Here is a 22,171-nt window from a genome sequence, read left to right as displayed (position 1 = left end):
CTTTTTCACATGGCTCAAACCTTCCGAAGAATATTTTCACCTTGTATATTTTTTTGGAACATTAAATTCAGCCAAAGAATTCTGCTTACTGATAGTAATGCAATGCTAAACGATCATCCAACTTATCATTTTTCTACTAAACCAATAGTTTTTCTGCTATATGTGACAAATTTTTAATCGACCACCAAATGTTGATTCAACAAAGAAGGAAAAAAGAGTAAAATAATTGCCAAACTAAAACCGGCAAAATGATCGTCTGTCACTTCTGTCTGTCAGTAGGTCCGGCCCTATTTTGGCCCTATACAGCGAAGTGAAAAACTCGAACTTCAAATGTTGCCGTCCCGCTGAAGCTAATGTAATTTAATACGCAAGTGAAAGGGACGATGCGATACGAACTTCAATTTTTCGAATTGTCAAAAACGTCAAAACAAATCAGAAATAGTCAGAAAAGGAAAAATAATTGTCCAAGTAGTCTTGTTATTATTTGGGATTAGTAATATTTAAATGCGATAACCATGGCTAAATTTTGCCTAAATGATAGCGATGAATATTATTTAGCGCTGTCAGAGCAGCCCAAAAGATTTGACGCCGATAGTCCGGTAACAAATGTGTTTTTCGACGACACAAATGGGCAGGTAAATAAACTTACTTTTATACGTTTTGCATATTTGTAATCAAGCGAAACCTTTGTTATAGAGACATTGTTGTTGATTGTTAATTCTTTGTAAAATGTATTAATTACTGTTAATCGGGAAGTAGTGGAAAGTTGGAGAATAACTAAAAACGTCGCTTTGTGTTCTCTAGGTTTTTACTGTCCGATCCGGGGGCGTCACAGGCGTCACAGTCAGTGGGATGGACGACTCCAAGTCCACATCATTCAGGATGGAAGACAGGGGTCCTATAATTTCTATAAAATTCTCCCCAGACTTCAATATCTTAGCCATTCAACGTAACTCGGACAATATGTGTGCCAATGTTGAGTTTGTGAACTTTAAAGACTTGGCGCCTACGAACGTAGAGTATTCGCACACTTGTAAGTGGAAGAATGCGAAGATATTGGGGTTTGTGTGGCCGAGGGTCAATGAGATAGCGTTCATTACCGATCATGGGATTGAGCTGCTTCAAGTGTTTCCGGAGAAGAAACAGTTGAAGACTTTGAAGAGTACAGCTTTCAGGTAATACTAGATTATTTATCAATTTTAATTTTACTTTATTTTTGTTACTAAATTAGGGTACAAAATATTGGGTATTGGGCAGTTGACACAACTTACCAATTTATTGTTGGTGCAACACAATTTTCACAAACAAACAAACAAACTCAAACTCACAACATTTATTGACAAAAAAAACACACTACATCACAACAAAAACACAGTAAAAACATAAATAGGAGAAGAGAGGAAAATAAGAGATATTGTGTGTATCATACTCTCTATCCAAAGCATACATAAACACATTAATTATTAAAAACTATAGAAGATTAATTGACATGTTTGTAATTTTCAGTGGTGCATGGTTCTCGTGGTGTGCCCAAAGCAATATAGTGCTTCTGGCTGGGAACAACGGAGCCCTGCTACAACCGTTTGCTTTGAATAACTCCACGATAAACAAGATGCAGAAATTAGAATGTAAGCCAATCTTTTGCTTGTCAATGCATATTATAAAATGGAAAGTCAATTTTTATGCTTTACATATAACAGAGTTACAAATGTTTGAAATTTAAGATTTGACAGAGAAAGACATATGTGACACCACACGCAATACAAGATATGAAAACAAGTATGTAAGGGCCCACATTGCGATGGAAACTTATGGTCTTATATTTCGTTCGTATATTTCAGAAAATATTTTTTTTTTATTTATGAAGGTGGAAGCATTCTACACTTCATCTGAACATAGATATAGTTACATGTTTAGTTTTGGTTTTGTAACTAAGGAACCCCATACATCCCTGTATTATTATTATTATTTTCTTGTAATTTCTTACTGTACTTTTAAAGTACTGTGTAGTATTTTATTTGTAATTATTTATTTTATTTTGAAAAAATGAATTTCTGCCAAGTTCCTTGCGGCGCATTCTTCTTGGCAATGATGGTCTTTCCGAAAGTGCTGGTAGTTTAAAAAATTACGTGTAAAAGTGCGCATTGTGGCCTATTTACTGAATAAATGATTTGAAATTTGCAATTTATGTTAAAAGCCAATGCTCTGGTGTGCATTGAGTAGGCAGCAGAGTAGGCAGTGTTAGTGCCGGCCACCCTGCTGTGGGGGTGGCGGCGCGAAATACCAGCTGCCTACCCTGGAATCATAGTAAAAGAGAAGTAGGTTCACTACAAACAAAAGTACATAGCGCGGCTTAAATGTGTGCGCGCCGCACGCACACACTGATCATTTAAGGAGGATTAAGTTTTTTGTAGTCAAGGCTGCGCTGCCGTCGGTGCCGTACGTTTTGATTTTAGCTCGCTCGTCTTGCGCTCACTGCGCAACTTACAACTTGCGCTCGCTGTCTTGTCAGGTGATCACTTTACGTTCGCGTAATCGTACTTACGATTTTTTTGTATTAGGTATAGTTGTAAACTAGTAGTATATAAGTGTAGTGTAATAGTTTCGTGCAGGGACACATGAAAAAATATTAGATACCTACCTACCTATCTGTAAACAATATAGTTATAGTATTGTGTGTAGGTAAACATCATCAGTCGTGCGAATTTATAAATAATATTTTAAAATTTAGTATAATAATAATATAGCGGCATAGAAAACTTTCGTACTAAAATTATTTGCCGGTACTGGAGTAGGCAGTTAATTATCCTAAAGGGTCGGAGTGTGCATACTTGTCTTTTACTATGCTGGAATTGCCCCAATGCACGCCAATATGGTTTGTGTTCCAGTGGAGTCAGCGAAGCCGGTGGTGGAGCGCGACGTGATCCTGCTGCGGCTGTGCGGCGCCACGTGGTGCGCCGTGTTCCGGCACGGCAGCTCGGCCTCCCTGCACGCGCCCGGCCCCACTGAGGTAACTGGTAACGCCACGCCATGTGTGCGACATATTATACAATATAATAATAATAATATCTTGCACCGGTTTACTAATGTTTCGGCGAATAACGTTTGGCAACCTGTTTCATTTTCAGCTTTCAACTGTAAAATGTCAGTCAAGCTATTTAAAATTGCCTGGACTGAAGTTTTGTACAATTACCCTTTTCAAAAGTGCTTATTCTCTGTCTGCGCCTTCTTATAACGTTGCAAAAAGCAAAATGCTCTAATCATGGTTTCTTAATCGGTACACGGTTTAGCCGTGCAGACAGACAGACTGAGTTACTTTCTAGCATTGATTTTAGTAAAAAACTAAACTACGAAATCCCTTGGAAAATTGATTTGAAAATAAAGCGACATTATGGAAACAAACATAACAAGATATAGCCATTTAAAAAGTGAACATTAACACTTATGGTAATGCTATTTATAGGAATGTAAAATTATGAATAGACGACTTCCCACATTTTAAATATCAGACAATTTGAGAAAGCTAACTAAATAGAAGTGCTAAACTTTGTGAAAACGCAGACGTTTTGAGAATTGTACAATTTACGAAAACAGACTTTCAGGCCTGAGCCTAATTCTTGCACCGGTTTACTAATGTTTCGGCGAATAACGTTTGGCAACCTGTTTCATTTAGCAGCTTTCCCAACTGTTTAATATTTCTGAAACTGTAAATATTTCAGGATTTATATAAAACTAACCTCACCTAACCTAAAGGGTTCTACACGATGACCCTGAAATAAATCCTGAAATATTTACAGTTTTAGAGTTTGCGAAATGAAACAGGTTGCCAAACGTAACATAGTGAAAAGACTGTACCCGATTTTGCACGAACCTCCGCATATATTTTATATAATTAAGTGCAAACAAACATTCAAGACTCAAGTGAAACATTTGTATTCATCATATACATATTTGCCCATCATCGAGACTACCCTGCAACCGCCAGCTTCGTAGTCAGAGTCACTAACAACTTAGCTATCTGGTCGTTAATATAGTACATTGTTGTAGAAGCCGGAAAGTAAGCGATAGATGAACGAGTTGGTTCAAAGGCCGACCCGAAGTCACAAATCACGAAACTCACGAATTAGGACGACATTTCCTTGGATGTTTGAGAAAAATATATTTTCATGCAGACCTATCCTTGTCTACTTCCAATCAACATGTCACACAGCCTCAACTCCTACAAACATCGCACAAGACTAACGCGTTTCGAACTCCATACGAGTTCATTCTCGAAGCTGAGCACGCTACCGTTCCACCATATATTTTCTTTCACATTACAGTTATGGCTGTTGCCAATCTCGAGTGGATGCAGTCAGACACACATACTGCGCACCGGGCTCGCCGGCCGCTTCGCCGTCAGCGTACTGGACCATTTAGTAGCTGTCCATCATCAGGTCAGTTACTCTCCACTTGCTGCTTCAATATAACCGCCGCGTAGGCAGACTAAAATGAAGACGTTTGTTGTCCAAAGTAGTTTGAAAGTTCGGTATTAGATGAACACGGCTCGTAAGTGTAGCGGTGCTGGTTAATGCGCAGAAATCCATACGAAAGGCTGACTAGGAATATAAAAAACCTGACGCGAGGGCAGCACTTCTACGTTTTATATTGCAACATTCTTTACACTTACTATGCAATACCTACCAGTCATATTGACAATGGTGTCGGTGGTGTTGGTGTGGTGGAATATTTTCTAATGCCTCGGACTTTTTCTACGAAAAATACTTTAATAAATTGTGAATTATTTGCCTTCCAAGGCTATGGATAATCTTCGGAATTTTAACGCACAAAACACAAAATAACACTTTAAAATACCACGCGCAAACAACGTTAAACTTCGACAGCATTAGACAGATGACATTTGGATTTAGTGTTACCAGTGCAAGAAATTAGTTCTATTGACTTTCCGCAATATGGCGAGCTTTTTTATAATTCTGGTCAGCCTTTAATATTATAAATGTGAAAGTGTGTTTGTATTTTTGTCCGTCTTTCACGTCGAAACGGAGCAACGGATCGATGTGATTTTCGGCATAAAGATAATTTATGTGCCTGAAAGTGACAAATGCAACTTTTTATCCCGGAAAAATGCACAGTTCCTGAGGAAACGGCGCGCGATAACCGAATTCCATGCGGACGAAGCCGCGGGCAAAAGCTAGTACAAAATAAAAATAGGGTATCGCGGGGGACTGAGCGATGCGCGGGGGCGGGGCTGGGGAGCGTGCGCGACTGTCACACGCGCAGAAGTAAAGGTACGCTACACTTACACGCCGCGGGCTGTCATAGCCGTATAAGGGCTGACGCTAGCTATCGCGGTTGGCATGTAGCAGGTGGACGTCTATTGACTAACATAACCATAAAAAAAAACATTTTTAATACAAACTTTTTTTGCTGACTGTACTTGCATTGTCACCCAAACTACATTTGCATACCAAATTTCAAGTCGATGCTACTAACCGTTGAAGAGTTCCGTCATGTGGAGACGATCCTGGCTGAACTACTAGGCAGGATGTCACTACTAGATTATTTAATACTAGACTATTGTATTTTCACGCGATTTACATAAGTATTCCAAAACACAGACAGACAACGGAACGGGTGAAACTATATAAAAGCTTGTAAACAAATAGTATGGGCAGCGCTGACTGCGCGCGTGCGCGTCGCATGCATAGGATTGTACCTGCAGTCTGCGCCCGCGCAATGTAACATTGCCAAGACGCAATTTTACGTCGACTACATGTTTATTTCAGCTCCGAAAACCAAATTAATTTTGGATTTGCTGCTAAATTAAATTTTTAGACGCTTTTATACTGATAAACTAAAATCAGTTGCAATCCATGTCTCAGTTTGTATTTTCGATATGGTTTCACGGGATACCCGTAAAAGTAACAAATTTGGAGTTGAAATAAAAAATGACTCCAAAAAACCAATCATAATTTGATTGCTTAGTAGCGACATCTCTTGTCTGGGTGAGCGGTTGGTTTCAAAAGAGTGTGACGTCTGTCGACGCCACATAGATGGTCGCTAGTGCTGCTACTTAAGTAGCAAAGTAGAAATAAGCAACCTGAGATATGTATGCATAGGAAAAATTCGTGTTTAGATTCCTGTCCAGCAGTGGTGTAGGGGTTATAGCACGCGGCACGGAACGCTGAGGACCTGGGTTCGATTCCCAGTGCTGGTCTCTTTTTCTGGTTTTTCTGTGCATCCATGTCTCAGTTTGTATTTTCACAAACAAAACATTTTTATATTAGCAGAGGAATATTATGTAGATGTAAAGTGCCGTATGGTATTTACTGTTTGTTGTTATTTGCACGTTCAGTCGAGCCAGACGTCCCAGATCTTCGACATAATGGAAGACGTGAAGTGTGAGCCGAGCTTGACGGTGACGGCGCACGCGCCGCTGCTGCCGGCGCTGCGCATGCGCCCCGCCTACCGCGACGACCAGCTCTGCCCTATGTGTATCCTTTGACTATCGCCACTACCTGTTCGAGAACTCCAATTCGGGATTTAGAACGCAGTAAATCCATACAAATCTATGTACACGCCCATAGAAGCTCCTGTCAGTTTCTATGAGCGTGTACACAAAAAACGGGGCCGGTATTTCCATGTTGGTGTTATCTGGGCCGGGAAAGAGTGTTACTCTTGAACCTACCATTACAGACAGTAGTTTACCGTTCGAACTTTTCTTTGATTCGGAATTCCGCATAGTGATGTATGCCTTCAGAGTTGAAATAAATATAGTGTATGTGGCGGCCCTAATACGATATTTGACTATTTTTTATATGTTTAATAAATTAAAACTCCACAATGCCCGTTCGTTATTGAATAGAGAAACAATTTTTAAGCTACCTTTACAAATAACAAAGTTGTAAAGGTTTGAAATTCAAGATAAGACAGAGAAAGACATACTTGCTTGTGACGCCACACGCCAGTAGCAGCCGAGTAGCGCCATGCTTGCTGCATAGAGAAAAGTTCTGTTTCGGCGTGGAGAGTAAGACAGCCGGTGAAATTACTGGCACTTGAGGTATCCCATCTTAGGCCTCTAGGTGCACCCCTGGTGTTCCAGATGTTTATGGGCGGTGATGATATCTTACCATCAGGAGACCCACTTGCGCGTTTGCCATCCAGTCGAACAAAAATAAAGGTATATATATATTTTTCAAATCATCATTCATATAATCCAATTTTCAACCGATTTCAGTTTTGCTCTTCGCCAAACGCTGTCTGTATTTTCATAATAATATATAAGACGTGGCAAATTCAGTTGTCAAATACTGTGTAGCTACATCTGCCCCATGGACCGTTTCCTTCCGTTAACTCTGGCACCAGACTCGGGCAATTGGGTGGTGTTCCAGCCGGACTACATAATCGACGCGCGGCTGGGCTGCCTGTGGCGCGTCAGGCTCCTACCCGAGGGGCTGGCGCATTCCGTAAGTGATATAGTGAACTGCGACATGATAAGGCTCTGTTTCCACCAAAGATGTGCGAGGAATTTGTTTTCCATGAACCAATAGAAACTCTTCATTTACCTCGGCTCGCTCCGTTCAGCTGTTTCCACCAGAGGTGTGCTGTGCGAGGATCCATACTAATATTATAAATGCGAAAATGTGTATGTTTGTCCGTCGAAACGGAGCGACGGATCGACGTGATTTTTGGCATAGAGATAGTTTATAAGCCAGACACTGACATAGTCTACTTTTTATCCCGGAAAAATGCACAGTTCCCGAGGGAAAAGCGCGCGATAACTGAATCCCACGCGGGCGAAGCCGCGGGAAAAAGCTAGTAGGTAAATAAAACGTTTCTATTGGTATTTTTGGTGGAAACGTAGCCTTATGATGTTCCAGACGGTTGTAAATCAACGTCTCAGCAGAGGTGACCTTGGTTTGGACTTCCCTGGTTGACCTGAAGTAGGCGCGGTCACCCTTATGTTGTCAGCATCCCTAAAATTCACAGAAAGCTTTTTCGTTCGTCCTTTATTATCCTGACAGCTAAAGAGTGGACCTGCCTGCGTCTGTTCCCTGATCGCTACAATCTGGCCGTCTTCATATCTAGGGTGAATGGGCATTTATTAGGCAAGGGTGCTCCATCTTAGTCTACATTTATTAGGCAAGGGTGCTCCATCTTAGTCTACATTTATTAGGCAAGAGTGCTCCATCTTAGTCTACATTTATTAGGCAAGGGTGCTCCATCTTAGTCTACATTTATTAGGCAAGGGTGCTCCATCTTAGTCTACATTTATTAGGCAAGATTGCTCCATCTTAGTCTACATTTATTAGGCAAGATTGCTCCATCTTAGTCTACATTTATTAGGCATGGGTGCTCCTGCTCCATCTTAGTCTACATTTATTAGGCAAGGGTGCTCCATCTTAGTCTACATTTATTAGGCAAGGGTGCTCCATCTTAGTCTTCATTTATTAGGCAAGGGTGCTCCATCTTAGTCTACATTTATTAGGCAAGGGTGCTCCATCTTGGTCTACATTTTCGATAACCATCAGACGTGATTGAGGTCAAACGCAAGGGTATTTCTGTGTAAATTAAAAACTAAAAGGAAGAAAATAAGTTTAGTGTTCTAGAACACTCTCAAGTTAGCTCATTTAAAGTTCAACAGTCGGGACCCATTACCATTTCTTCAGCTGGTCACCATTTGAATGGGTGCGACTGTTGAACTTTAAATTAGCTACTTGACAGAGTTCTAAGCCACTAGACTTATTTTCTTCCTTTTAGTTTCTAAGGAAGTCGGGTTTTTGATTTTTTGAATTTAAAGCTCAAAGTTCAAAGTTTTATTTGCTCGAATTATGGTAAAACATTAATTATGTTACAAAAAATAAGTGTAGATACACAATTCACCATACATTGGCATTTAATGTTTTATTTTATATTTTTTTGATATTTCTGTGAAACTGTTGATTTAAAGTATTATAACAAAATAATATATTAAGAATGGGCGAATTATTAGCTTTCATTTGATACCCATATTGTTACAATACAAAAAAAATGTATTCCTCCGCCATATTTTTTTTCGCAGACGCCATATTGAAATATTACATACCCTATGTCACGACAGTTATGACGAATCCAATGATATCTCATATATGTTAAAATCCGTCCAGCCGTTTAGATTGCAGCGAGGACCAAATAAATGTCTATACATACCCACATACATACATACGCTCGAAAATCATAAGTCCGAATGTAATGTTTCTCATAACTCTTTTTTCTCTGAATTCAATAATTGTTCAGAATTGTTATAAAATAAACCTAACCTAGCCTATAGTATTCTATAAGATGACCATTTAAAAAATTGAGAAAATTTTAAGGTTTCAATGGGAAAATAATATATATATATATATATATATATATATATATATATATATATATATATATATATGATAAACGATGATTCGGACAAAAATTACGGTATGACTTGCGAAGAGTATGCGAACTTTGACGCTCCCCATGTTGTAATTTGGTTTACAACTGTTGTTTACATGGACCTGCTGGGACCCTGGTTTACTACTGTCTGGCTGGAATATGATATAACAGGGGTGGAATTTTGAGATGGTGCAGCCAAAATAATCACTTATGTTCAAGTAACCTTGATTTTTTTAAATATAAATGTCTTTCGCTTTCACCCTTGCCTAACGTTGAGTTGGGATTTAACTTACTCTGCACATTTTGCTTCTTTGCGAATTTTCAGCCGAAGCCTTTTGCATTTATGATATTAGTAAAGATGGTGCGATAATAAGCTCTGTCTAGCTCGGTGATCCATTTCCATGGTTCAGGTGCCAAAAGACGAGATATCGAAGGTGGTGTCGGTGCTACTCCGCCGGACTGACGGCAAGGAAACAATCTACAGAATCCTCCACCAGCTGGTGGCCGACCCAGCGGCATACCTGGTACAACTGTCCAGGGTCTTTGATGAGATCAATGCAGTCTACAGGTATAGTTCTATTCTATTTGTTTTTATCAATATAATTAACTGAAAATGGGGCCTCATTGGAAGTAAACTATTCACATTAACTATTCACACAAAAAGCCGTGGTGGCCTAGTGGTTTGACCTATCGCCTCTCAAATAGAGAGTCGTGGGTTCAAACCCGGCTCGCACCTCTGAGTTTTCCAAATTCATGTGCGGAATTACATTTGAAATTTACCACGAGCTTTGCGGTGAAGGAAAACATCGTGAGGAACCTGTACAAACCTGCGAAGCAATTCAATGGTGCGTTGTGAAGTTCCCAATCCGCACTGGGCCCGCATGGGAACTATAGCCCAAGTACTCTTGTTCTGAGAGGAGGCCTGTGCCCAGCAGTGGGACGTATATAGGCTGGGATGATTCACATTCCAATAAAAAATAAAATGATAGCGTGCTGACGTAACAAAGATAATAAGTTTTTGGTAAAAAAAAACATTTTTAATACGTTTTTTTTTTGCTAACTATACTTCTTGTTTACTGTATTTGTATTGCCACCCAAACTACATTTGCATACCAAATTCCAAGTCGATGCCATTAACCGGTGAAGAGTTCCGTCCTGTGGAGACGATCCTGGTCCAGATTATTGTATTGTCACGCATATTACATAAGTATACCTAATTTCAAGTCAATCCAACTACTGGAAGTTGGTCGAAAAAAATAAAATAAATAAAATAAATAAATAAATAAAAATAAATAATAAAACGCTCGCAACGATTGTAACGTCCTCTGTATCGTTCCACCTAAGGCCCGTGGTCGTCGCGAGCGATCGCTCGACGTCATAGATGGCGGACGTTACTGTTCTCGGGTTCGCTGTTTTGGGTTCAGAGTGATCTTTCACTAAAACGTGCCGGCAATGGTCATTGTCATCAGTACTTGATGAACTTTCCGAGCATATCTATATCGACCATCCGTTTAGTCAAAAACGCAACCATAAATTTACGGGAATCGAATAAAATTTTACTTCAATCGACGCGAAATATTTACTCACAACCCTCACAGCTGCGCGTTTTCACCATGCCGCCATATTGAGAGCATATACCTAGCGCTCAAGATGTGCGTTCCATCTATAATATTCGCCCACAACGCCCTCCTTTTAACGTTAAGTGGAGCTGCAATTTTAACGGTCGTGGTCGAGGGCGTTATTTTTTTTTTTATTATATGTTCAAATTCAAATTCAAATTCAAATGATTTATTCAGTAAATAGGCCGCAATGGGCACTTTTACACGTCATTTTTTTAAACTACCATCGCTTTTGGAAAGACCATCATTGCCAAGAAGAATGCGCCGCAAGAAACTTGGCAGAAAGTCATTTTTTCATAAAAATATAATTACAAATAAAATACTTAAAAACAATATTATACAATTAAAGAAAAAAAAAAGAAAAAATAATAATAAAAGAAATACAGGGATGTATGGGGTCCCTTAGTATGAGGAAGGGAAACGAGCAAGCAGGTCATCTGATGGGAAAAGATCACCACTGCCCATAAGTACCAACTACTTATAAAGAGTCATTGGTCCGTTGCCGGCCTATTAATAAAGTATAAGCCCCGTTGTCCGGAAACACTGCTGGCGGAAGTTGATTCCACAGTTTCACTGCACGTGGCAGGAAGTGCCGAAGGACAGTGGCAGACCGCCATTCATCGAGATGATGTCGACGAAATTTAGACTTTAGGCGGGAGGTGCGATGGTGGAATTTCGCAGCAGGTAGCAGATTAAATAATTCTTCGGAGCACTCAGCGTGGCAGGTTAAGTGGAACGTAGCCAGTATAATATTGGTTGCAGAAAGTGGGCGGACCAAGAAGTGGCGCGCAACACGGCGGGCGAGGGCGCGGCGGCGGCGGCGGCGGCGAGGTTCCCCGTCCTTGTCACGCAGGAGGACATGTGCGCCTTGTTGCAACCGCATAATAATCTCGTGCAGGTACAGTATATTTTCTTTACATAGAGTCATATAGTGTAAGTAAAATAAAGTTGCTTCCTGCTGCCTCTACTTTACTTTTTCAACCATGCAGGGGTCGCAATATTTTTAAAATACTGTTATCGTGTGTGATTATTCAATATTTGTAAAGGCTGACTAGAATTATAATAAAAAACCTCGCCATATAGCGGAAAACCAATAGAACTAATTTCTGGCACTGGTAACACTAAATTCAAATGTCGTCTGTCTATTGCTGTCAAAGTTTAACGTTGTTTGCGCGTGGTATTTTAAAGCGTTATTTTGTGTTTTTGTGCGTTAAAATGCCGAAGATTATCCATAGCCTTGGAAGGAAAATAATTCACAACGTATAAAAGTATTTGACATAGAAAACTCGTGATCTAAAATTACCGCTAAAATTGACGTCACTATGAGAAATTTATAACAAAATCAATTTTTTTAGGACATGTACACATTCGATCCAACTGAATCGTAACCCACTGTGGAATCCGTTCTTAGAAAAAGTCATAGTGACATCGCATTGCTTGACAAGAGAATTTATTATGATATTTACTGTGAGAACGGTGTGTCAGGAATCAACTGTAAAGAATTAAATAATTTCTGCGACCCATTTCAAAACTTAATTTTAGTCGCGTCTCTCGGTCAAGAAACACTGATCTATGGTGTGTGTGTCAGGTGGTGACAGCGTACCTGGCATCCCTCTCCCGGCACAACATAACAGTGCAGCAGGCGGCGGCGGCGCTGGCCGTGCGCGCGCTGGTGACCGGCCGGCGCGGGCGGGCGGCTGCGGGCCCTCGCGCGCCGAGGGGCCCTCGCCGACACGCGCCCGCTCGCCTGCCAGCTGCTGGCGCTCGCGCACACCACCCACCACGCGCAGCTCGCCCTGGACATGATGTGGCGGCTGCACGCCGTGCAGGTACGCAGGCGCAGGTCACCTCACACAGATTACAACAGAACTACAATCCGTCACACACACAGAATTACAATCATCAACAGTTATCATCCGTCACACAGAATTATAACCCGTCACACAGAATTATAATCTGTCACACAGAGTTACTAACCGTCACACAAAATTCTAATCCGTCACACAGGACAGGGGTTTGCAGGTGGTAGGACCTTGTGCAAGGTCCGCCCGGATTGCTACCACCATCTTGCTCGGCTAATCCTACCGTGAAGCAGCAGTGCTGTTGTGTTTCGGCGTGGAGAGTAAGACAGCCGGTGAAATTACTGGCACTTGAGGTGTTTCATCTTAGGCTCTAGGTTGGCAACGCATCTGCAATAGCCCTGGTGTTGCAGATATTCATGGGCGGTGGTGATCTCTTACCATCAGGAGACCCACTTGTTCGTTTGCCATCCAGTCGAATAAAAAATAAATAAAAACAGAGTTACAATCTGACTCAGAGCTAAATCTATCACAGTTAGATCCTTCACAAATACAATCTGGCTCACAGAATTACAATCTATTACACAGACTTAGAATCCGTCATACAAAATTACAACCCGTCACACAGAATTACAATATTTCACACAGAATTATAATCTGTCACGCAGATTTACACTCCCACACAGTGTTAGAATCTGTCACACAGAATTACAATCCGTTACAAACAATTATACTGCACCATAGACAGCGTCGAACAGATTTTATAGCGTCACATACTTAATTTCACCAAGCCTCAAAAATCATAATAAATAAATAAAGAATGAAAATAAATACAGAACATAATGCAATACCCGTGTGGTGTCGGGTTAGAATTGCAACTCTCCATTTCTTCCGTGGATGTCGTAAGAGGCCACCAAGGATATAGGTTAAGATAGACAGCTAGCACCTGTCACTATTGTAGCTTTTTTTTGTCAAACTTTAAACCTAAAATTGCTCAAAGTAGCTCCGAAGCGGTAACGTTTCGTGTGCTCTGCCTACCCTGGCTTGGGAATACAGGCGCGATGTTTGTGTGTGTTGTGTGTGCATAATGCAATAATAATAATAATGCATAATATTAGCATAATGCTGTCAGCGGCCGTTTACTTTTTCTTTTTTGTTTTATTTGTGTTTGCTGTTTATTGTTTTTTTTTTATTTCGGTCTGTGAATGTGAATAAATGTCCTTCCTTTTTGTTTCTTTCTTTAAAATCAAAAACTTATCACAGGAAATAGAAGAAGTCCTCTTAAGCTGGAACGAGCCGATATCCGCCATCGGCGCTGCGAAGCAGGCCGGCGTGGAAGCCTGGCATGCCATCCCCGCGCGCAAGCTGCTGCAGGCCGGGAAACTACTGGCCGACCAGCGCGGGGACCCTGGACCCTTCGCCGCCATATACCGCGCGCTGCAAGCTAGGAATGAGAAGCTACGGGGCACCCCGTGCTTCCTTAAAGGTGGGTAACTTACTGTAGCAGGTCGGTGAACTGATCGCCGAACGGCACGGCGACCCCGGTGTGTTTAACGTCATCTATTGCAGACCGGGAAACAACTGGCCGACCAGCGCGGGGACCCTGGACCCTTCGCCGCCATATACCGCGCGCTGCAAGCTAGGAATGAGAAGCTACGGGGCACCCCGTGCTTCCTTAGAGGTGGGTAGCTTACTGTAGCAGGTCGATGAACTGATCGCCGAACGGCACGGCGACCCCGGTGTGTTTAACGTCATCTATTGCAGGCCGGGAAACAACTGGCCGACCAGCGCGGGCACCCTGGACCCTTTGCCGCTATATACCGCGCGCTGCAAGCTAGGAATGAGAAGCTACGGGGCACCCCGTGCTTCCTTAAAGGTGGGTAACTTACTGTAGCAGGTCGGTGAACTGATCGCCAACGGCACGGCGACCCCGGTGTGTTTAACGTCATCTATTGCAGACCGGGAAACAACTGGCCGACCAGCGCGGGCACCCTGGACCCTTCGCCGCCATATACCGCGCGCTGCAAGCTAGGAATGAGAAGCTACGGGGCACCCCGTGCTTCCTTAAAGGTGGGTAACTTACTGTAGCAGGTCGGTGAACTGATCGCCGAACGGCACGGCGACCCCGGTGTGTTTAACGTCATCTATTGCGGGCCGGGAAACAACTGGCCGACCAGCGCGGGGACCCTGGACCCTTCGCCGCCATATACCGCGCACTGCAAGCTAGGAATGAGAAGCTACGGGGCACCCCGTGCTTCCTTAAAGGTGGATAACTTACTGTAGCAGGTCGGTGAACTGATCGCCAAACGGCACGGCGACCCCGGTGTGTTTAACGTCATCTATTGCAGACCGGGAAACAACTGGCCGACCAGCGCGGGGACCCTGGACCCTTCGCCGCCATATACCGCGCACTGCAAGCTAGGAATGAGAAGCTACGGGGCACCCCGTGCTTCCTTAGAGGTGGGGAGCTTACTGTAGCAGGGCGATGAACTGATCGCCGAACGGCACGGCGACCCGGTGTGTTTAACGTCATCTATTGCAGGCCGGGAAACAACTGGCCGACCAGCGCGGGGACCCTGGACCCTTCGCCGCCATATACCGCGCACTGCAAGCTAGGAATGAGAAGCTACGGGGCACCCCGTGGTGGGTAACTTAAGGTGTAAACATACTACTAAAACGCGACGCAACGTGACATACTATATAACACACACGTGATGCTACAACAAGCTCCGTACAAACACACACACGCATCGGTTGGTGTGGGGTGGCGTCACGTTTTAGCAGTATGTTTCCACCTTGCCGCGTGAAGTCGGGTGTTAACTAGAAACACAGTATGCGCCAGGAGTCGGGTGGCGTGTGTGCCCGTACGTGTTTCCGCGTGGGACTGTGTGTCATCACATGGCGTGTCTTCTATATGCCATTAATCATTTTTAACACCAAGTCTAGTATTTACCTTACATTTAGAAAGTATAATTTGGTGAACTGGACCTGATGAAGGAGACCTCAGATGGCCAAATCGTCAAAGCTAAGTAATGCTGACGCGGCTATAAATGATCTCGATCTGTTAAATTTGTTCTCGGGTCTTGGATGTTTAATATGTATTTAAGTATGTATTTACCTATATAAGTATGTTTATCCGTTGCCTAGTTAGTATCCATAGTACAAACTTTGCTTAGTTTGGGACTAGGTCAATTGGTGTCAAGTGTCCCATGATATTTATTTATTTATAATTTGAATTTCTTCGCTGGAAACCTCGCAATGAGGGCTATCGTTTTTTGTCTCACTAGATGGCGCACTGTTGCGTGAGGTTTTTAAGTATGGCTTTCAAAGTCTGTTATTACGGGCGTGAAAACAAAGTTTAGATTAAAATCATATTTAATACACCTTAAAACTGTACCATAAAAATATCGAGCATGCCACAGTGTTGCATAGTCCCCGTTTTGTTCGGAAAAAAAGGAAGACAAAGGTTTTTGAAAGACAAAACTGTCTCAAAACACAGACATTCATTGCCCTGGAACGCATATTTTCCATAATTAATTTCAAATATTGCAAAATATTCACAAAAAATTTCTAACTATAAATAAACCTGCGTAGCTCACCCAAAAACTATGAGATTTGACATTTCGGAGACCTCACGCTACACTAGCGCCTCTAGTGGCGAATTCATACGCGATAGCCCTCATTCGCAATGTTTTCCTTCGGCGTTATGCTCATTGTAAATTTCAAATGTTAGTTCGTATGTAGGTATGTAAATTCTAAAAACTCAGAGACACTAGCCCGGGCTCGAACCCACGACCCTCTGCTTGATAGGCCATTAGGTCAAACCACTAGTCTTGACTACCACAATCCCTAATAGAATAACATCTCAATTAACTTTAGCTGACCTTTGGGGCCTATTGTGTAACAATAAATTTAATTGGTATATTATCAGTCCGGCTATAAAATGTGACTTTAAAATTGATGCCATAACTGACGTGTTATCTTGTAATTGCATGTTTATCATGGTGGTTAGTTATTTTTTGACTTTATCGTCTTTATCTAACGAGATTGGAAATTATGGATCTGACGCAAGTACTATGGTCCACACCGCTATAGCAGAACTAACTGAGAGTCTGATACTACTTATAAATTTCAAGTTGATTTTGTGGATTATTCACAGTTCCTTCGGCTGTAAATTTAATTTAACTCTGCACTTGCAAATAATTTATTGAATCAGGCATTATTTGGCGGAGGTCAAAAAATCTTCTAAAACTGCGTTACGTAATACTTGAACGGCCCCTTAGAAAGTTTTTTTTTAATTACTGAATTATTTTTTAGGGTTCCGTACCTCAAAAAACGGAACCCTTATAGGATCACTTTTTGTCCGTCTGTCTGTCAAGACCCTTTTTCTCAAGAACCCGTGGAGGTATCAAGCTGAAATTCATATCAAATACTCAGGTCTACTGCCCCTTGAAGCTATGAAAAAATCAAACTTCTAAGCCAACGCAATCAAAAAGATACAGCCGTTTATGCTGCAATTTTCGACACTAGCAAGGCAATCAAAACCTACAGGGTACTTCCCGTGAACTCAGAATCTTGGAATTTGGTACGAAGCAACTAGGGATTGCAAAATCCGGTCTTTTTTCAAATCCGGATTTTAGTAATATCAACACGTACAAATCCGGATTATCCGGATTTTTCGAATTTTAACATAATTTTACCAATAAAAAAAAATGGAATTACATTAAGAAAATGTAAAATAAAACTGTGTTTTTTTTATATTACGCGTTTAATCAGTCTAATACTCTGATTGGAAACACTAACTGCAGTAAGTCTGTGAAGCCTGTCGGCCTGCGGTTTTGCTGAATCAATTGAGCATAACTTTGTGTCTAAGAGTCATTTTTTCTAATAAATGTACATAAAAGTGAAGCTAATTATATAACGCATTCTATAATATATTTTTGTGGCATGCTGGCTATATGGATCACCTGCTTTCTGCCCTGCTTTTTTGAGCGTACTAGGTACCTGAGGCGGAGGTGGAAGGATGAATGTTAATAACAAGTATAAACGCATCTGCTTAATGAACATGCCTATATATTGTGTCTGTCATTTACAGTAGGTGCAAGTGCGACTTTGCGAATTATGGATTCGCATTCGATTTATTTTGAACGAACCTACATTCAAATATTGGGAACAAAGAATCATTTTAATTAATAATTTAAAACGAATATGTACATGTAGATAAAATGAATTATAGTTACGTACATAAATCATAGTAATAGTTAATTTGAAACTAATTTCCAGAAGTAATTTCGCTGTCAATATAGTAATTTCGGTGGCGATTTTTTTTTTCAATATCGCATAGCTTCTTTGTTATTGATTTAAATAGGTGCCTCTTGTATCATTGAAGGAAATCCTAATGCAAAGGAGTATCCCAACGAGTTTTCACCAAGAGTAAAAAAAAATTGTACCCTCCGGAATTACATAAAAAAGGTATTTCAAAAATTAACCTTCAATGCCAAAGACACACACAAAACCTTAGATGTTTATTCTCAATTACCTGTCCTCTCCCAGAGGCACAAATTTGTGCCCAAATTCCTTTGATCCTGTTATCCTGGGAGATGACAGATTAAGGAACATTTACAATAGCAATACCTAATTTGATTTTTTAATCCGGTCTTCTAAGTAAACGAATCAATCTGAGATATGATTGGATTTTCGTGAATCGGTTAAATAATTACAGATCGCATTCCATAACATCGATCTTTTACAAAATCGATTCTTATTGCGCATTACATGAAATCACATTCCTATAGGTAGCCAGCGGGGCGCGGAGGGTGCCGAAAAGGTTATGTCACATGGCAGGCAACATGACGGCTGGCTGGCAGCGAAGCGAACGCCAAATGAATGAATGCGAGCAACGAAATTCAATAGATTCTGGTTAAGGCGCTGTACGTAGTGAAAACTACAATTTAGAAAATATTTAAAATATACTTACACAATACTTACAACTGCAATTTTTTATATGTATATTTTCAGTCTATTAGCTAGTTTTTGACTTCATCAAAAACACGATTGCTGACAAAAACCTCGATAGATTATTTTTTTGAAAAAGAGCCTTCGTTTACACGTTAAACCAAATATTTTAAAAACTATTATGAATATCAACACAAAATTTGCTTTATTAAATAGTTTTTAGTAGATTTAGATTTATGCTTCATAGATTTTCAATAGGTTGCGTACATCAATCATACCAATTTATTTCGTCTTTGGCAAAATAAAACGGTTTCTAGCGCGCGGCGGCGGCCAAGTATTTCCCAGTCGCCAGTACACGCGTGTACGTAGTCGACGACGGACCTGTGCACATTTTTCTAACGCGCTAGTACTACTTTTGAGAGCAAATAATATGGGTAATCGCAGTATTAAAAAAGTTAAGCGAAAGAGGAAACGCATAAGTGAACTCAGAGCACATATGAGAAGCATTAGAGTACCTAAACGAATTACCTACCACACACTAATCGACCGGCCGGAGTCGGGCCGAGTCAGCAGGGCTACTACGAAACTCCAAACTCGAAGTTCGTGTCGTGCGGTCCTCTCGATCTCGTACTAAATAGTATAAATGTCAGAGGACCGCAACCCACGATCTTCGAGTTCGTAGCAGCACTGCTGAGCGGATTTCACATTCGTACTACGACCGCAAGCTGGTTGGCGCGGGCCTCGGCTGCTCATGGAAGCGGACGGCTTCGTCCAGATTCTACCGCGACTGCCATACAAATTGTAGGCACGTTGTATAAACCTATACTACTCACGGCGAACATGCGGCGAACCTTGCGGCTACTATGAAACTCGAAACTCGAAGTTCGTATCGTACCATCCCTCTCGCTCTCGTATTAAATAGTATAAGTGTCAGAGGGACCGCAACCCACGATCTTCGAGTTTCGTAGCAGCCCTGCTGAGCGGATTTCACATACGTACTACGACCGCAAGCTTGTTGGCGCGGGCCTCGGCTGCTCACGGACGCGGACGGCTTCGTCCAGATTCTACCGCGACTGCCATACAAATTGTAGGCACGTTGTATAACCTATACTACTCACGGCGAACATGCGGCGAACCTTGCGGCTACTAAGAAACTCGAAACTCGAAGTTCGTATCGTACCGTCCCTCTCGCTCTCGTATTAAATAGTATAAGTGTCAGAGGGACCGCATGACACGAACTTCTAGTTTCGAGTTTCGTAGTAGCCCTGCTTGATCCCTTTGACAGTTTCACTGACATTTCTGATAGTAGATGCAACAGTTTCGATCTAAGTTTAGATTTTCTCACTTTTTTGCAGGCAAAGGTAATATATCTTGCATTCAGCCAAGTTATTTAACATAAATTATTTTAATAAAATAAGATGGTTGCACTTGGTTGCACTAGTAAATTATTGACAAAAACATGTACTCCAACTGCAATCCGGCTGCAAAATGGGAGTTTGGATGCAGTTATTGCGCAGTTAGTACAACTGCACCAGCACTGGACCCGACTGTCAGAGGACTGCATTCCAACTGCCATTTTAGGCAGTCGGAGTGCAGTTCTTACGCAGTTCTGATGTAGTTCTGCCATTTTACAGCCGGATTGCAATTGGAATGCGGTCCGTGTGTACCAGACCGTACATTACGACGCCTACCGCCTACCTTATCAGCGACTTATTTATTATAGGGACTTCGATTTGTAATTTACCTTCACGTAAATCAAGATTGGTTTTTTTTTCTCTTACGGTCATCCCGTAAAACCTAAATTGAAAATACAAACTGAAATATAGATGCACCGAAAAACCAGAAAAATAAGACCAGCACTGGGAATCGAACCCAGGTCCTCGGTATTCCGTACCGCGTGCTATACCGCTACACCACTGCCGGTCAACCACCACTGCTGGCCACTGCTGGTGGACCAGCAGTGGTGTAGCGGTATAGCACGCGGTACGGAATACCGAGGACCTGGGTTCGATTTCCAGTGCTGGTCTTATTTTTCTGGTTTTTCTGTGCATCTATATTTCAGTTTGTATTTTCAATTTTGAAATTAGTTTGTCTTTAATTTTTTCTCCAAAATGTATCATCTTTAAGTAAAAGTGAAATAAAGTGCCCGGTTGAAGTGTAGCCTTTAGAAATGGACTTGAAAAAGGTATCAAAGAAAACGAAATTCAGATGTAGAATTATGAAAAGGAAACTAAAACTACTGAAATTAACAAAAATGGTAACTGGTATGACCAGATCCAAGGTCTCCATGTCACGTGTTGAGCACAGTGTATATTTGCTGTGTGGAGTGGTGAAAATCATCACCTCAAAACAGTAATCATACTTATAGATGATACATTTTGGGGAAAAAAATGAAAGACAAAACTAATTTCATTTTATATGGACTGGTTACTACCCGAAATTGTTGATTCCCGTCGAGCTTGGGGAATGCCACTAAGGTAAAAAGAATCTTCATGAAAAATAACTGTAGAACCTCCTCTGACTGAAGAAAAAGAACTTTCTTCTACATATCTATACTTTTCAAGCGACGAAAATAGCGAAAACATCGCTTCATGCTCCAGACAATCAACTTTGGAATCTCCTCTGACTGAAGATAAATAACTTTCTCCTACATATCCATACTTCTCAAGTCATGAAAATAAGAAAAGCATCGCTTCATGCTCCAGACAATTTTGGAAGAGCTATAAATTAATTTAAAACTAATTGTTGCCGTCGACTGCGTCCGCGGGGAATCCGATTTAGAGCAATTTTTTATTATATCCAAAAATATTTATTTTCCGTAACATAAAGTATCCTAAATGTTGACCAGACTAATAAGCTATCTAACTAACTAATTTGGCTCAGGGACCCAAAGAGGGTCTTGGCCTCCGAAACAAGAGCATGCCATCTGTCATATCTATCTATCGACCTATTCAGTCTAAATGTCTATCCATTACCTACGTTACAAATCAAACTGTGGGCATGAAGAGGTATAAATAAATTGTTTATTACCAAGACTATTCATATTAAACGAAGATTTTCTTTATTAAACCAAAAAAATGTGTAATTATAATTTTAAGGAAAAATCCGGAATTCACATTAACCAGAATACGGTTACAAACAGAATAAGGCCGTCAACGGGCTGCGTGACAGACACGCGAGTCGCCCCGCATTCGCCCACCGCGTCGTCTGCTTCACCCCCTCAAATACCGAAAATTCTTCTATAAGCGCGCCTTAAATGTCAACTTAAATTGAAATCCGAAAAAACCGGATTTATAGTTAAAATCGAATTTATAAAGACAGCAAAAATCCGATTTTTTCGGTTATTTCGGATTTCGAACTATCCGGATTGCAATCCCTAGAAGCAACGTC

At 41.2% G+C, this 22,171-nt stretch overlaps 1 protein-coding gene across 1 annotated transcript in view; it reads left to right on the top strand.

Moving 5' to 3' along the window:
* Nucleotides 1-282: 282 nt before the first annotated feature.
* The window catches only part of Bulli (regulator of MON1-CCZ1 complex protein bulli), a 27,333-nt gene continuing 5,444 nt past the window's right edge, over nt 283-22,171 (top strand). The window contains 17 exon segments of the mRNA XM_074090919.1: nt 283-635; nt 805-1,175; nt 1,507-1,628; nt 2,889-3,010; nt 4,323-4,436; nt 6,356-6,494; nt 7,366-7,466; nt 9,819-9,976; nt 11,790-11,925; nt 12,616-12,705; nt 12,707-12,856; nt 14,090-14,316; nt 14,396-14,507; nt 14,591-14,706; nt 14,785-14,896; nt 15,175-15,300; nt 15,369-15,469. Of these exon segments, the coding sequence (XP_073947020.1) occupies nt 516-635; nt 805-1,175; nt 1,507-1,628; nt 2,889-3,010; nt 4,323-4,436; nt 6,356-6,494; nt 7,366-7,466; nt 9,819-9,976; nt 11,790-11,925; nt 12,616-12,705; nt 12,707-12,856; nt 14,090-14,316; nt 14,396-14,507; nt 14,591-14,706; nt 14,785-14,896; nt 15,175-15,300; nt 15,369-15,469 (2,417 nt within the window). The 5' untranslated portion in view covers nt 283-515.

This window comes from Choristoneura fumiferana, chromosome 8 (assembly GCF_025370935.1).
Source record: "Choristoneura fumiferana chromosome 8, NRCan_CFum_1, whole genome shotgun sequence".
NCBI classification, from domain to species: domain Eukaryota; kingdom Metazoa; phylum Arthropoda; class Insecta; order Lepidoptera; family Tortricidae; genus Choristoneura; species Choristoneura fumiferana.
The sequence above is the reverse complement of the archived record's forward strand: the minus strand, read 5'-3'. Positions and strand labels throughout refer to the sequence as shown.